Source organism: Stegostoma tigrinum, chromosome 7 (genome assembly GCF_030684315.1).
Source record: "Stegostoma tigrinum isolate sSteTig4 chromosome 7, sSteTig4.hap1, whole genome shotgun sequence".
NCBI classification, from domain to species: Eukaryota; Metazoa; Chordata; class Chondrichthyes; order Orectolobiformes; family Stegostomatidae; genus Stegostoma; species Stegostoma tigrinum.
In genome coordinates, this window is record NC_081360.1 from 13234339 (window position 1) to 13252695 (window position 18357).

At 42.1% G+C, this 18357-nt stretch overlaps 1 protein-coding gene across 2 annotated transcripts in view; it reads right to left on the reverse strand.

The window, feature by feature from the left end:
- Positions 1-5571: 5571 nt before the first annotated feature.
- Positions 5572-18357, reverse strand: part of LOC125453947 (partitioning defective 3 homolog B-like) — an 883406-nt gene continuing 870620 nt past the window's right edge. For both annotated transcript variants that reach the window (XM_059647050.1, XM_059647051.1), the window contains exon 23: positions 5572-9145. In XM_059647050.1, coding sequence (XP_059503033.1) covers positions 8749-9145 — 397 coding nt within the window. In that variant the 3' untranslated portion in view covers positions 5572-8748. The remainder of the gene's footprint in view (positions 9146-18357) is intronic.

Sequence of the window (18357 nt, forward strand, 5' to 3'; positions counted from 1 at the left end):
AAAGATGTTAGTGAGGAGGACTTTGTATGGTGGACAGGGCTGTTTCTGCCATAGTCTTTTCGGTGCCTAGGTCGTTGCCAGGTGATCCATCCCGCTCCATTTCTTTGCAGTGATTGATACAACTGAGTAGTTTCCTAGGCCATTTCTGGGGGCAGTTGAGAGTCAACCACATTGCTGTGGATCTGGAGTCACCTGTAGGCCAGACCAGGTGAGGGTGGCATTTTACCTCCCCTGGAGGGCATTAGTGAGCCAGACAGGTCTTTCCTGACTATCGGCAATGATTTCATGGTGATCAGTAGATTCTTAGCTCCAAACAATTTTTTTGAATTGCATTCCCACAATCTGCCGGGGTCGGATTCAAATCCAGGTGCCCAGAACATCAGTTGTGTTTCCTATGGATTAATAGTCTAGCGATAATACCATTAGGGCATCGCCTACCATGGAAAGAAACTAACTCCACTTGTAAAAGGAACAATAATGAGAGGACGTAGATTTAAAGTGATTTGGAAAAGTAGCAAGAGGCATGCAAGGAAAATGTTTTTCACACGTCAAGTAGTCAGCGTATGGAATGCACTGCCTGGACGTGTAATGGGTTCAGCTGAGGCTTTCAAGAGGACATTGGATGGTTATATAGATAAAATTGCACAAGGGAATGAGGAAAAAGCTAGTTAATGATGCTGACCCAAAGAGCAGGTACCGTCAAAAGGGGCCAAATGGTCTCCTTCTGCACTGTAAGACTTCTGTAATTCTGTGAATTCAAGCTTGCACCCTGCATGGCTGCACACACTATTGGTGGAGTGAGGGCAATCAGGGATGTGCGAGTTGCCAGAAGTGATGCAGTTCAGAGCCTCCCTGAGATTTGCAGGGCTGATGAAGGTTCTCGGGATACAGAGGGATAAGATCTTAAAGGGGGTTTGAAAGCAAAGGCAGAAATTTTACAACTGAAATACTGTCACACCAAGAGTCCACATAAGTCAGCAAAAACAGGGTGAGGAGGAAATTGTGCAAGTTAAAATACAGGCAGCAGAATTATCGATGAACTTAATTTGATGTAGGGCAGAAAATGGGAAGCCAGCCAGGAGAAAATTGGAAAAGGCAAATCTGGAGATAGCAATAACATAAATGAGGGTTTCAACAGTAGGCTTGATGATGGCAGGGCTGTATTGGGCAAGATGATGGTGCAGTCATTAGCACCATTGCTTCACAGTGCCAGGATCCAGATTGAATTCCACCCTTGGGCAACTGTGTGTCTGCAGATTACAGGTTCTCGCTGGTGACTGTGTGTGTTTCCTCCGGGTGCTCTGGTTTCCTCCCGTATCCCAAAGATATTGAAGGTTAGGTGAATTAGCCATAGTAAATTGTCCACAGGGTTGTGCAGGGTAGGTGGATTAGTCATGGGAAATGCAAGGCTACAGTGATAGGGTGGGGGGGGGGTTAGGTTGGGGTGGGATGTTCTTTGGAGGGTTGGAGAGACTTGTTGGGCCGAATGGCCTGCTCCCACACCTATTCTATTCTGCACAGGCAACGGTGGGAATCTGCTGTCTTGGTGATAAAGTAAGAATGTGGTAACAAATTTGGTAGCTAAATATGGCACCAACATTTCAGGGCAATCTGGTTCATCTGCTGGCTGGAAGAGGAGTGGATTATTATTGGGAATTGTTTTTGTACCGGATTGTAGGCTAAGGCTGCCCTGCATTTCGAAGTGTGGGTGGAGTGCCGTCTAAAACCACTAAGAATAGCCACAAAGAAACTGAATACTTATTAATATATAATTGATTCAATCTTTTTTTTCTGTATTTTTCTCCTGACAACAGAACTGAGAGATTGCATCTTTTCAGCTCATGAGACAACACAATGAACTAATTAGCTTCTGCGTATTTCAGTCTCGTGATGAGCTACGGCTCTGGTTACAAAGCACTGAGGCGAGCGAATGAGCACTTGAGATTCACCGCTTGATATCAACAGGCAGTTTTCTCTTCCTAACTCTCCGCACCTCTAATTTTCAGTTAAACAGAAGATCAATGTTAGGTTGTTGAGGGCGTCTGCTGTAGATGGTTTTAAACTTCAACGTGCTGGAGATGGTTTCTCTCATTGCTGTGCTTGGCAACGTGAACCTGCAGTTAGTGCGTTTCATTAAAAGCGTGCAATTTCTTCTTGGATGAAAGAAAGGAGGAATAAAATAGCAACCGAAGGAGCGTGCAGTGCACAGAGCTGTCAAAACCAATTACCGTCCTGCGTTGCACCAGGTCTGGGAACTAGCTTACGATTCCAGCTGCAGCAACACGATTCAGATTGTGTTAAATTCCAGCTGAGCCACTAGGGGTTGCTGTGCATTTCTGACACAATGCATTGTCGGGAGAGTTGAGTCCTTTCTATGTCGACCCTTCCCCCCAACTGTTCCCTCCCGCTACTGCCCCCGCCTTTTGTTTTCATGTCAAGCTGTGCACTGACGTTCCTCATTTGAAGAGACAGCCTCATTAACCTGGATCATTTGAAGTGTAAAGTATTTCACTGTCACAGGAGGGTCTGCATCCTCCACTGAAGACACTTCAGAGAAAAGGCAGCTCTGAACTGTTAACTCGCTCACTCACTACACAAGTCACCAGTGAAACTACTTGGGCGCAAGTTTACGGCGTCCTATGATTTTTCTTGCGTTCATTCTCTGAAGTGTACGCGAATGTCTTCAGAGCAAATCGATCAGGAATCGATGCTTTCACTGAGGAGCGATTCTCGCTCTCTTCATTTCTCAGCACCTCATGGTGTGGAGGCGTCAGCTTTTAAATTAGCCAGCAAGAACGCCAGCACTCCCATCAGCAACTCCTTGCCCCAGCTCTGAAAACAAGTTGGTTTTCGTGTTGGACTTCTTGTACCATATCCAGTCTGTCATGTTTTCAGAAATATCTGTATCCCCAGAATATACCGGAGGGCAGTGCGGGTGGGGAGTGATCTTGCAGGATTCGAGTTGTTTCGGAACAGGGTTAACCATTCGTCGAATGGAATCCGGGCGATGCTTGCTCATTCATTGACTGCACTTACATTTATCTTCATCCATTACCCATGTACTTGCTGTCCTGTATTGACTAATTTCTCGAATTTTATATGGCCAACCTTCTTTCCATGGACTCACTGTATCCCAGTGCTTTGGTCCAGGCCCTATAGAACTCCCATTCCTTCAGCTCTGGTCTCTTCTACCTTTTTATTACTTGCTCATGGCGAGGCTCAACGTTAATTGCTCATCCCTCCCTCTTTTGCACAGAGGCCAGTTAAGAATCAACCACGGTGCTGTGGGTCTGGAGTCACATGTTGGCCAGACCAGGTAAGGAAGGCAGATTTCCTTCCCTAAAGGGTATTTGTGAACCAGATGGGTTTTTACAATATTCAACGGCAGTCACATGGTCACCATTAAGCTACCTTTTTATTCCATATTTTTACTGGATTTAAATTTCACCAGCTGCCATGGTGGGATTCAAACCCATGTGCCAAGAACCCAAAATAAATAACCGTGGATGTGGGAAATCTGAAATAAAATCAGGAATTGGAGAAGTCAGCAGATCTGGCAGGATCTGTGGACAGAAAGCAGTCTGAAACCTTGTATCAGAGATAATGGGAACTGCAGATGCTGGAGAATCCAAGATAATGAAGTGTGAAGCTGAATGAACAGAGCAGGCCAAGCAGCATCTCAGGAGCACTGTGTTCATCCAGCCTCACACTTCATTATCTTAGTCTGAAACCTTGTCTTTGTTTTCTCTGCAGAACTGCTGAGTTTCTCCAGTAATTTCTCTTTATGCCCTCAAACATAATCCTGGTATTCTAGCTCAATGATGAAGTCCAGTGTGCCACAGCTACTCTTACTTCTTTTGCGTTCAATTGTCTAACCTTTAAGTACTGACCTACATTTCTTTCTCCTTCCCTAAAACACCACTCAAGTCTTTTTGTATAAGCCATGCCCTAATAACTTAAGTGGTTCAGAGTTGATCTTTTTTCTGCTATGTTCCTGTGGAGCCTCTTGGGATGTTGAACCACATTAAAATGATGTGAAAACCGTCACCTGCAAGTTCTGCTTCAAGTTACACACCATCCTGACTTGGAAATATATCGCTGTTCCTACTGTCATCGGGTCAAAATTCTGGAATTCCCTATCGAACAGCTTTGTGAGTGTACTTAATTCCCCTCCTATCCCATGCAACCTGGCAGCTCACTGCCACTTTCTCAAGGGAAAGTAGTGATGGGCAATCAATGCTAGCCTAGCCAGCAATGCCTTTATCATATAAACAAATGAAGAAAATGGTCTTCTGTCCTTGCTGAAATCAGAAGAATAAAGAACAAAGTCCGTGAGTATATGACTAGTACACAGGGTTAATTTGACAACGTTTGACTACTCTTGCAAACAGCTATGCTGAGAAGAGATTAAAATCATATTGTACTGATATGTGCAGTGGAGTACATGGAAAAGATGAACAGACTTGCATTTCTGTACCACCATTCCTGACTTTAGGACATTCCAAATTACACCACAGTCCATGAAGCACTTTTAAACATATTCTGTAGTCATGTTGGAAAATGCAGCAGCTGATTTGTATGGAGAATGTTCTCACAAATGCAGTGTGATAATTACCAGACAGTTTAATTTTTATTGGGATGTCAATGGCAGAATAAATATTGGCCAGAACTCTGGGGAGAACTCCCTTGCTCTTCTTCAAAATAGTGTCATGGATCTTCTGCATCCACTTGAAAGATCTTGGTTTAGTACCTCATCAGAAAGCTTACCTCAAACATTGTGACTGGCAATCACTCTGTATGTTCTTGATGGGTAGGGAAATTGGGGATGGGGTTGGTGGGGTCTACTTCTCAACTTCCGTAGTGAATGCAGATTTAACAAAATATGTTACCTGCTGCTTCACCTATCCCTTTTCTCTTCCACGTGTTCTTTCAAAATATAAAGTTGCTCTGGAATGTTTCTCACTTGTCATCTTCCATTGCAACTGGATGGACAGGCAAGATAGGGAACCAATCATGGATGTCACTGTCTCAAAACACCTCCTGGGGCTCGGGGTCAGATAAGAGAGGTGTGATTGGAAGAAATGCATTACTTACAGTCTGCTCAGCTGTCTGCAGTTAAGTGGCTGTCCTGCTGAGCTGGCAGGGTTGCGACTCTGCTCGACATTAATGAAAGAAAACTTTTAGAAAGAAATTATATTTTTAATTGGCAGACTGTTGATGGTATAGAAGTGATATTTGTGAACCTAGCTGTTGTAAGGCCAGGTAAGGAACGCCGTATCTGAAAGATGTCATTCCCTGGGATATCCACGAGAACTAATGGAGATTAACTGCATTGTATCCAAGCAAAATGACCCAGTCCATGGTCCATGTGAAAGTAATTGCATGTGAGCATGTATGTGGAACAAATAACCCAGTCTGTTAATTGATGATAAATGTTTATAAAAGAGAAGACAGAAGCTCACAAAAGCTGGGAGAAAAAATGTCTCAAAATCAATTCTGGCCAAAAAAAATGATCTGTAATCCCATTACATTTCTGGTTCTGTTGCTGAAACACTCCACTAACTCTCATGGTTGTTGTTAACATTTTAATTGTTATCTGCAAGTTCCAGTACAGAATTTCTGTAGGTGCCCAGCCACCATTATCACGGTTCAGTGTTTCCAATCCTTTAATAAAATGACAAACAATGGATATCCACAAGTGTTATACAAATGATTAGCAACAGTTACACTGAGTGTGATCTCAGATTATATACTTTTTTAAAACTATCAAATGAAATTATTTGTTAGATTTGCAATTACTCAGGGTTATCCATCATTCTTCAGGCACTCAACATCTGCAGAAAGAAAAAAGTTAGGTTGATATTCTGGGCAGAACCCTTCGTTCAAAACGTCTGTGTACAGATTAAATAATTACAGGTAAACACCCTAAAAAAGTCAATCCTTCAATGCACAACACACTTTAACCCCTTGATAAAGCGTACAGCCTATTGCTTGCTCCTGACTATCCATTGTTCTCCGCATCAATTCTCTTCAGCACTTCAATCTCGAACGTTCAACTGAGGACATTCTCTCTCCAACTGAGGAGAACTGGGCCAGATGTTTCAACTGGGTGTTCCAACACTGAGTTGTTACATAGGCAACAACGTCATGGCCAAACTTTCAAAAGCTGCAGAGCTTTAAAAGTAGTAGACAGCGGCTCAGAAAGGGAATAGTGAGCAGCTGCATGGGGTATCACTTGCATCAGGCACTGTAACTTGTGTCCTAGTGTGATCTTGTCCTTCAGTTCAGGTCTCACAGCCTTGTGTCATGAGGCCGGAGGATATGGATACCCAATGATAGGTTTGTGCTTTGTGCATGAGGCACTGGGGTTCAGTTTTCGTCCCTTGCGTATAGATTTTTAGTAAATTCAGTGAGTGAAGTGGAGATTGATGTCAACGTTTAAGACTGAGTTAAGCCAGCTGTAGTAAAGTGTGAGTAAAGTGATGTCGATAAAGTTCATGGCCATTAACACTGTTGAAATAGGCTGAACGGGGTGAATGGCCTACTCCTAAATACAACAATGTCACAAGCTACTGTAAATGTGCAAACTCCATTCAAAGCAGTCACACTGCATCAAAAGAGAGGGAAGGCTTGTAATCAATTTAACTCATGACCTCACTGTGGAAAATCACCTCATTGACTTTGCAGAATTTTGTAATCATGAGCAATAGGCTCCTACTTAATCAGGGCTGCCTGGGTCATCATAAAACAATATCCAATCGTATAGTGAAAGCATCTCATGGGTGTAAATTGTTCAATTGGTGTAAGATTCAAAGGCCTGTAAAACCATCATGGAAACCTGTGCAATGGGCCAGTGGGAATAGATTCTCAAGTGAAGTCTTTGATATTTACTGAGAGCAGTCATCAACTGCAGAAGTAGTGAGTTGGGTACCATTCTCCCCATCTCCTTTTTCTGCCTCTTCCTCCTGGTAAGTTGCCACAGGCACCTTTCAGCTTGCTTCAGTGCCTACACTGTGAGCAACAGAGAACTACTGACCATGGGTCAGAGGTGGGATGATTGGTATAGGGAGGTCGCATGTTAATCAAATCTGTTCTAACTCAAATCAACCATGGAACTGAGCCGAGAGAGTGAAAGAGAGAAGATGACAGCTGGGTAACCTCCCAGTAGCAGGATATTTGGCTGATCCCTGTTTAACTCCCTCATCGCTCCGAACCCTGCATATCGGGAAGCAACCTGGAATAACTCAAGCTGAAGTCGGCTTACTTGGCGCATACTGGTGGGATCTTCTGAATTTATGTGTCTCAGAAACACTGCATACAGCTGACTTAAGCCATTAACATTGATGCCACCAGTTCTTAATGTTACCCAACTTGATACCAACTGAAATTACATGGAGATCTGGGAGTTCATTTACTTTCTCTCGTGAGCACAAAATACTTATTAAGAAAGGGAAATACATTTTCTATTTAATTACTGATGAAAACCCACTTTTAATTAAATTTAATTACAAAAGCCCTCTTAAACTGATATTTATAGTCTTCTTATATATTTTAAGACAACGGTATGACATCATTAAATGGTGACAGGAGGCTGATAATTCTCTGAAACACACTAAATGACATCTCTTAGCAAGTCGAGAGCAGGTTTGGAGACTAGTTTTTTGAACTGAAATCACAAATTATATCTTGCTAATAACCAGATATTGGAAGAGTAGTTGACATATTAAAAGGGAAATTATTGCTAGTCCACAGAGAGATAATAGAACAGCTGAGGCTGAATAGAATGGGGAATGATGTCATGTGGAAGAGATACAAGAAGGACTTTTAAACTTATGGTGTTACCAATGCTTTCTTGTGAAATTATACTATAATGATGCGTGCTGCTGTAATACAGATAGGTTAATAATAAGCATTTCCCAATCATTGAACTGAACAAGCTGCTCGTGAACGCTAACGCATTCGTCATGGTTTGTGCTGGTTTATACCTTAGGAAACGTAGGTAAGATAACCATCACGGTATTGGAGTCTATACCACGATGGCTCTGACAGCTTTTCTTCATTCTGTAGGTCTTTTTAGCCTCAATTTGGCACTCAAAGCTTCACTATCGTATCTAAACATTCACACACAATTACATGGAGAATATATAGGAATGGACACATTGCTGATAATTGAATTAAGGGTTCCGATAATGACCCTTTGCTGGTTTACAAACTTAAGTGAAGCTTGCGATTAAATTCTTACCCTGGAATATTTCATTCTTTTATACAGGTATGTTTTATTTAATACTCAGGCTCAATTCCCTTGCAAAGTCATTGCCCCTGACTATAAGATAACGTTCCCAAAGAGGATTAACAGTAACATTATCCATACTGCAGGTTTATCAGGAAAGGATCTGTGGTTCCTTACTGAGGAAAATGTTCCCTTAGTGGAAGGCTCAGTCAGCTTTCCTCATGGGTGTTATTTGTAAACCTGATCACAATAAAGGCAGCTCAATGATTTATCAGCAAACTTCATTACCAACACGTAACTATTCATCAAGAGATGCAAAATGATCAGAGTGATCTGACTGGAGGGAAAGACCATTCTTCCGTAAATCAAATCAGAATAAAACATAGTTGAATTCAGGTGGAGAATAAAGCAGATTTATCTCCTCAGTGAGGCAGAGTTGCAGACCACTGGTGGAAAACCACATCTGTTCATGTGCTCCCCTTTGTGTTGTTACACAATGTCCTGGTACTGACAGTTGGCTAGACAGCTGCAGTCATGCCATTCTTTTGCCTGGGATCTTGATACCTGCCGTCCTCATAGGGGTACCTGTATCTGTCTGGGCTGTTCTCCCTGTATGTCATCTTGCCCTGGTCATGGTGGCGAGGCATTTTATAAGTTTGTGTTGGGGATGGAGGCACATCGTGCCTGTGAGGACCCTTGTACTGGGTTGGGAGATTGTATACAGCCTCCCGCAGTCTGGCACTGCTTAAGTAGTCTGGCATCCTGGGGTCCAGCCGATTGTCGGCAGCATTCCGAGGATAATTCCCTAGATGTCGATATCCTGCAGTGTGATGCTGGGCTCCCAGGTACTTGTGAGATTCTCGGTCACCATAGGGGCCTTGAAGATGATAATCATCTGGTTCTCCAGGAACATGTCTAGAATAAAACAAAAAGCATTGATTTGACAACAGTTGCATACTGTGAAAGTGCAAGTCCTGCAAGGATAGAGATAGTTGGTTAATGCATCTGTCAAATACACCTGGAGATTGCACTGTTATGAGTGACTTGGCTCGGTGTTGCAGACATATTACTTAAGTAAATATCCATTTCTCATGGAACCTACATAAATGGGACTGCACTTGCAGTCATTCACGTAAAATTATTTTGCAGCATTCGGGGGGGAAGCAGATGTTGCACACATTATATTCACTTGGAATGTTTGCAGATCATAAATATCTATGCAAACTCACTCTGGCCTCTGGCACAATCCCAATTTTCTTTGCTCTGTCATTAGTGTTTGTACCTTCATCAGTATGAATCCCCAAATTCTGGACATCCCTTCCTGAGCATATGCACCTCTCTGTCCTGCTTTAAAATGGTCTTTGAAAATAACTACTCTGACCAAGTTTTTGGTCTCTCTTGAATCATATTCCGATCTCTCTGTCCTGGAAACCTGTAAAGTTCCAATGAAGCTCAAAGCAACTTGTGGGACTGTATATTGAAGATAAAATGCTTCAGCTCAATGGTTTCAGATCATAACCACAGCTCCCACTGTTTTCAGACAGCAGTGTTCACTCTGCTATCACCACTGCTGGGGCAGCTCAGTGGTTAGCACTGCTGCCCAACAGCGCCAGGGACCCAGGTTTGATTCCATCCTCAGGCGACCGTCTGTGTGGAGTTTGCACATTCTCTCCACATCTGCATGAGTTTCCTCCAGGTGCTCTGGTTTCCTCTATTCGTCCATTAGGGAATTAGCAGCAGGAGCCTAAGCCACCAGGTCGACAGATGGAATCGTGAAAACTGTCCCAAGTTGTGGAGACCACCTCCGGACACCACAGCGTTGGTATCAGCCCGATCTCCTAATGTGCCGTCCAGTAAAGGTGACGGGGGTGCTCCTGAGGTTTTGGATCCAGCCCATGTGGAAGGGTGGCCATCCTGTTGCCAGAGTGGTGCGCACCTGCTCTGGGAGGAGGTGGTCCTCTGAACAGGGTTCAGCTTTACTCAAAGACAAAAGAGAACCAAGGCAGGGATACCAGGACAGACAGGACAACCCAATGTATAGATCACTCAGAGATACTAAGAACCGCTGGAGTCTGAGATAACACAGTGTTAAGCTGGGGGGACACAGCAGGCCAGGCAGTATCAGGGGAGCAGGAAAGCTGACGTTTTGGGTCAGGACCCTTCTTCAGAAATGGGGAGGCTAAGAGGGCTCTTAAATAAATGGGGTGGGGGGGGGCGGTGATAGCAGGTAGATAGTGGAGCGGATTAGTGGAAGAGAAGACGGACAGGTCAAGGAAGTGGGGATGAGAGGGGGAGCTGGTCATGGGATGAGGTCAGGGGTGGGGAGATTTTGAAGCTAGTAAAGTCCACATTGAGACCATCAGGCTGTAGACTTCCAAGGCGGAATATGAAGTGCTGTTCCTCCAGTTTCCAGGTGGTATCATTGTGCTACTGGAGGAAGCCCAGGATGGACATGTCGTTGAAGGAGTGGGAGGGAGAGTTGACGTGATTCGCGACTGGGCGGTGTTAGATCGATGTGAGGACACTATTGCGGCCCACTGCTTCCTGTGGGGGGGGCTGGGAGGTAAAGGGGGTCTCATAGGGCTCCCTGCCTCCTGGGCACTTACTGTTGAGCTGCCTTGGGTGGTGTGTTGGGCTTTGACATCTGAGAGGATCCTGGTGTGGCCCTGAACCTTCTCTAAGTGGGGCCATTAATAAATAAGCAGATTGGCTATCCACCTGCAGCTGGTTGCATAGCTTCTGCCTGATTCAATATCAGCTACAAAGTTGGCACAGTTACTATCCTCCCCTCACCCACCCAAGTGAAATAACAGACAATATTGCAACATTGTTTCCAACACAGCATTTTGAATAACATCCTTTTAGATTGTCCTTGTGATCTCCTGGAGTCTTTCAATCACCTGAGAGGAATTCTCCAACATGTTCAGTCCCTCAGCGACCTTATATTTGCTTTGGTCTTCCCTGCAGGGGCTGGGGAAGGGGTTTTAGTGGGGCCAGATTTACAGTCAGGGAAAGTGGGCAATGTACAAGGTGTTCAGGCATGAATTTCCAGGAAGGATGTTGTGTGCAGTAGGCTTGATGGATGACCTGCTCCTTTCCTGGACATTCATTTGGGACTTTTGTTACAGCCAGCCACTTCCACCTCCCCAACCCCCAACTAACCCCACTCCCCCAAATATATTTTCCCCTTATATCTACTAAATACACAATCAGAGAAGTGATCCAAGCACATATTTCAACAAAAAAAAATCAACAAATATATTTTAACCCGCTTTTCTGATTGTCCGGAAGGAACAATTTTATAAGAAAATAATCTTCTGAATGAAATAGGTTAATCTGCTGTTAATTGAATGCTGTACATTTTTTCCTCCCCAAAAGGATTTCTACTGGAACAGCAAATATTCATGGTTGCCAAACAATTATTAACAAGAACAAAAGGAAGAGGTTGTTTTGGATGGAATACTGCAAGTTGCATAAAAGTTGCACTGTTTTGTTCATTTTACTATTTCACTGTCTGAAGTTGTTAGATGATGGGAAAAATGCCATTTGGAAACTGTAAGTAGCTTACCACAAATAGGGGGCCAATTCAGGTCTTTCTTTCACTGTCTTCCCTAGTTCAACACATACTCTCCAGCTCCACACCCCACAGCCCCCTCCCTCCCTTCCTTCCTTCCTTGGCTACTTTTAAGTGTTTGTTTCAGTGATTAAAATAAAGAATGATCGACATGTGTCCTGCGTAATATATCTGCTTGTGTTTGGTGTGAACTGAAGTGCAGTCTTACCCTTTATGTCGACACCTCTTAGTCCATGTAAACTTTGTTGACATAACATGTTGTCGACATTTCTGATCTAAAATGGTGGTGGACCATGCGTGCATTTGGTTAACTCTACAAATCTTTATTTTTATAGTTTTACATTAGCAAATACTCTACATGTACGTGAATCTGGACAGGAAGAAAAGGGAACTGTAGCTTTTTATTGTTTGTGCATTTTTTTTAGAATTATTTTTTATTTGAAACATAAAATGTCAAAGATGTCAAAATATGTGGATTGTTTCAAATAGAAGGCACTGAGATGGGAACAAAGGCTGCTTGTCGACTCATCAGGTTATTCTGGTCTGTTGACGTTGGGATAGTGAGGCATAAATTGCAAATGTAAAGAGTAAAATGGATCAGGTTTTATGTGCAGCTAACAAAGTGGGTACATCGATTTATGAGTAAGTAACACTGTAATGAGAAAGCTGTACACTTTTAATGGTAATATAATGGAAGCAGGTGTTCCTGGTTGTTGTGTAGCGAGTTGTGGTTATACTACATCACAAAAATGCACAACAGGAAGCAAGTGTGGCACTTACAAGGAGTGCACATGAGAGAAGACATTGCAAAAACACACATATACACTTGTGCGCATGGGTGTCAATATACAATACCAGGACATAGTACAGCAAAAAGAAATGGGAGTTACTGATTGCAGCCACTTCAGAAACGTTAATCAAATACATATAGAAATCTCAAGACATTAATAAATTATACACATATGATATATACATAAAATGATATAGGTAGGTATAAAGATATAAAGATAGAGGCTGATATGGAGATGTATCAGAAATGTTAAATGTTGAAAATGAAGCTTAACCGCTGGTTTTCGTTTTTTTTTCTGCACTTCATGATGATTGATCTATTATTATAATGTCTCAGAAGGATTTTTTTTCCAATTCGTTCACTTACATTTGCTGGAGTAGATATGACCCTCTGCAAAGTTAGTCCAGCAAATGATCTATCAGTTGCCTTAGGAAGTTTGCTTTTTACATCAAACACCTATGATTTTGAGCATATTAATTCACTGAAGTATCCCTACTTCCAACTGGCACCTTTAGTTAGTGGTCCAGCTGGGAAATGGTTATCAATGTATGACAGCAACATGACTCATAGCACACCTGCATGTTCCCTTGCTATGATCCATTCCCTCTCATACAGAATTGTACAGAGTGTACAACACAGAAAAAGGGTCATGCAGTCTGACTAGGCTATGTCTGCATTAATGCCTCATGCAAGTGTTTCACCATCCCTGTTCATCTGACGCTGCCTCCCCCTTGTGAACTTATTCATTTTCACCTAAATGCATTGACGCTATTCATGTCAACTACTTCTTGCAGCAGTAAGTTCTGCATTCCTGTCAGTTCCGGGACAAAGAAGTTTCTCCTGAATTCCCTTTTGTCTCTGTCTGATGTGACAAGTGGAATCCAACAGAGGTATATGCTGGGGTCTAAACTTTTTACAATTTGCAACAATGACCTGGGTGGTGGAGCAAAGGAATGGTAATTAAATTCGCAGATGACACCAAGATAGGAAGGAAAGTATGCGGTGAAGACTACATTAGGGGAAGTTGCAGACAGATGTAGATAGGTTGTATGAGTGGAGATAAATCTTGCAGGCAGAGTATGATGTGGGAAAATGTGAAGTTGTTCACTTTGGCAGGAAGTGCAAAAAAGGCAGAGTATTACTTAAACAGAGATTGACTGCAGAATTGCGAGGTGCAAAAGGATTCAGATGGTCTGGTGCACGAGTGAATGGAGATTGGTATTCAGGTATAGAACATGATCAAGGAGGAAGATGGGTTGCTAATCTTTACAAAAAAAGGATGTTATGCCTTAGTTGGAAAGGGTATCGGGTGAGACCACATCTTGAATACCATGTGAGGTATTGGTCTCCTTATTATACACTGGAAGTGCTTTAGAGGATTTTACAAAATTGACAAGTGGAATAATCAGGTAATCTCACAAGGAAAGGTTTGAAAGACTGGGCTTGTTCCCACAGGTGTTTAAAGGAGTGAGGGGTGACTTGGACTGAAGTGTAGAAGATTTTGAATTGTCTAGACTAGGTGGACATGGAAAGACTGTTTCCCCTTGAGGCTGCGTCCAAAACTAGCATTGGGTACTGTTTGAAAATTAGGGGTCACCCTTTCAGAACAGGGATGAAAAGAATCTTCTTTTTTTCTCTCAGTGATTTGTGAGACTTTGGAACTCCCTGTCTCAGAAAGTGGAGGAGATGGCGGCGGTGGCCGGCGGGGGGAAGAGACGAGAAAGGAGGGGAGTGTGGTGCACAGGGTCATTGATCATTTTCAAGGTAGAGGGTAGATAGATTCTTGATTATAACAAGGGTGTCAAAGAAATTCATGGGTAGGCAGGAAAGTGAAGTTGAGGCCATGATCAGATCAGTCATGATTTTATTGAATGGTTAAGTAGGCTCAAAGGGCCAAATGGCCTCCTCCTAGACACAAGTTCGAGCCCAGGCAATGACCGTAGTCAGGGTACCTGTGTCAGCACTTGGCTTTTAGTATGTGGAATAATAACATTTGTTCACTTCTGGCATTAGCAGCAGCTATTGGTGTTGATACTGAAATGCAGTGCTTCATTTTAAGAATACTCACAGAAAGGCACTGAAATTCCTGTCAAGATTACAGAAAAAAAGAAAGAAAAAAAGCTTGCATTTCCACAGCACAACTCACAACAGCTCAAAGCTTTATGCAGCCAACTGAGCACGTTTGAAGTATAGTTGCCGTTGTAAAGAAGGTACTGCGGCAGAAATCCGTGCACTAAGGACTGTGATAAGGGCCAGATGATTTTTCTTCTTAACATCGATTCAAAGATAAACATCAGTCAGGCCAACAAAGGAATCTTCCTGCCCTTCATGAAAAAGAGCTGGGGGATCTTTGAATCTACCTGAGGGGGCAGAAGGAACCTAGGTTTGACGTCTCATCTAAAAGAACACCTCTCCAGTGCCGTGTTCCCTCAGCGCTGTACTGAAGTACAAAAAGCTTCAGTTGTTAGAAGTACAAAACAAAACACCTGCATTTACATAATGTTGCGTTACATCAGTGTTTCACATGCTGTAGGAGCAAACTAATAGACTGAAGATCTGGCAGATCTTCCTCCTAACAGTGAGCTTTTGCAAGCCGTGCAAAAGACACCTGTCTGATCGAAAGATTCAGCGCCCTAGGTTTATCTGCGTAGGCTGTTGGGACACAACTGGAGACAAAAGAACATGCATTCAAGTAGCACCTTCAATGTGAGCAGCAATCATGGACAATCCGTCACCCTGGGACACATGCAGTAATAGTAGGAGACGTGCTGAAAAGCTTGGCTAAAGAAAAGATAGAAAATAAGGGCTGCCTCAGAGAAGCAGAGGAGGTGCGGGGGTCGGGTGCAGAAAGGTTTATGTAGATTGTTTACAGAGCTAAGATCTTGACTGCCAAGGGTGGGGAGATAGATATCAGGGACATGGAAGAAGCCAGAATTGGAAGAGTATGAAATCCCATGAAACGGGACAGGTGGAGGAGGTTACAATGAAATTTGAGGTCAAGTGAGAATTTTAAATATGACTGTACAGAGTTAACAAGGTCTTGGATACTGGACTTACAATGGAGCCGTCCTGGTGTGTGCGTGTGTGTAGGCAGAGAGCTGATGTTGTGCATTATAAGGTGGGAGATTGGCAGCAGCCCTAGGCCCTTTCAAAGGATAAGGCAAGATGAATTTGTAATGTTCTTTCAATTTATTTAGCTGCACTCAATAGCTGTGAAATCAGATAATGCTGCAATTTAATCCAATCATTGGCAATCTTGCACATAGCAACCTTGTGGACTAACCGTTCCCCAGTAATTGCTGCTCACTATTTCATATTTAAACACTTGCCACTTACAACATCTCTGTTAGCAATATTAACTTTGGGTTGCACGTATGAACATATAACTTTTTTATTTGAATATATATTTTACAATCATTATATTAGTCAATGTCCTGTGACAATGCACACAGGGATTTCTGAAATGAAGCAGAGTTACAGAAGAGGGAGGAATAATTGTACAAGGCATGCAGCACAGATCAGACAACACATTAAAGTCAGGTTCTTAGTTTAGTATCTTCATTATAAATTCCTAGATATACATTCAAAATGGGAACTGGCTATGTAAACATGTCAAGCTGTAATTACACCCTCTTGCCAACGATGACACTATAACACTTCAACTGTGGGCATGCGATATTCTAGCCTGTTATTTGACATTTGCAAACAAAATCTAAACCATTCCCCAGCTTTCCAGAGAGAATGTGGGACTACAAGCAGGTCGAAAGGTGCTGGGATTTGCAGCATTAATTCAGTGTAAAATAGAGAATGACACTGTATTATGTCACATATTATAATATAAAAAGGCAAAAACAGTTAGAAAGCCACAATGGTTTTAAAATGCTTGCAGATCTCACTGCATTTTAAATTCTTACCTCATATTCTGAGCATTTTCACTACTTTACCCTAAATGATGTAATGTATCATAAAGGATATGGTAATAGGACACCTGAAAAATTGCAACATGATAAGGCGGATTTGACATGGTTTTATGAAAGGAAAATTGTGTTTGACAAATCTTTGGCTTTTTTGAGAATATAACTAGAAAAGGGATTGCCCTATGAGAGGCAGTAAACTTAACTTTCAAAAGGCATTTGATAAGGCGCCACACAACTGCTTGTTACACAGGATGAGGCTTCGTAGGATTACTGATAATATATTAACCTCGATTGAGGATTGGTTATTGAAGAGAAAACAGGTCTGGAATAAATAGGTTTCAGGTTGCCAGCCATAATTAGTAGGATACTTAAAGGACTAGTACCTATTTATATGCTGTCAATGACTTTAAATGAGGGCATTGAATGTACAATGATGACACAAAGTTAGGTGAGAAAATAAGTTGGAAGGAGAATTTGAAGTTGCAAATTGATTAAAGTAGGATAAATAATCAGGTAGGAATATAGCAAACAGAATATAAGGTGCATGGACATCAAGTGGAAATGAAGATGAGGCAGAAGATCAGTCATGATCTTATTAAATGGCAGAACAGGCAAATGTTAGCTCCTGTTTCTCATGTGTTTATGAATATGCATGATATAAATACAAGTTCTATCTCGTGTAGCTAAGACCATTAATCCAGTAGCAGGCTCTAAATATAATTAGTTTAAAGATAACATCAATAACTCCTTACAAATTGGCCTGGTGTTTCTTCCTGAAAGAGTCCTGTCACGTGTGAACAAAACAATGAGGGGCTTAATTCACAGCGATTTTATGTATAAACAAATTGCATAAGCAACTAACCAAACAAACACGTCTAAACTCTTTCAACTTTTGGGTCTGGCCATCAAACCTTAGGTTGCCCTACATCCCTGCCATGTCTCTCGACTCTCAAATATACGGTGCTTCAATTGTGCTTGTGGAGGGGTGTCTCAACTATGTGGTCAGATCTTAAGATGCGGTAGGAACAAAATTATATTGCGAAGTTTCTTTAAAACTTATTCTTGCTTGACACCTGCTCGGTATTCTTGTATTTATTTGAATAAACATTTATGGCACAAATTACATTAAAAATGGAAAAGCTTCCATGATTGCAGTTCTTAACCGCCCTGTACTCAATCAGCACAACTGATGGTTAAATGAGCAGAAACTTAAGTTTTATACTTGTAAACAATGTTCTTGCATTTTCCTTGGACTCAGAAGATTTTCTCTGATTTACTCGCATTTTAATGTTAGCTCATTCTTTTGAGATAAAAAGGACACTTAGACCTAACATGACAGTAGCATCAAGGCTATTTATTGGTCTAACTTAACGTTCATGCTTAAATAGGACACTGAGATCCATTTGCAATCAACACACAGAATGAACTTTTGAATAATTTGAATGAGGCGGAATTGTAAAGACCCTATCTCTTATTTTTTTCTGTTTTTAATTGTGGACTGAAATGAGATAAGAACTGTGTTAAGGCCAAGAACTACTGCACATTTTCACAACGAGTGACCTGTAAACATTTGTTGTTAAACACTGTTCACAGACCTACAGTTTCCAGCAGCAGTTGAAGTGCAGTTTGCAAATAAGCTGGAGTCAAAGGGTTGTGTACAATTGGTACTTGCTTGGAGCTTTATGGATGAATTACCAGCTATCAATGACAAAGTCCCTCTGCTTGCTTTATTTTGTGTGACTGGTAGTCAGGTAGCTGCACAGCTTGGCGTTGTGATCGAGATGTAGGGAAGTCATCAGATCTCCACCAGTTCAGGATCTGTTTCTGTTTGATGCATCAGCACTCA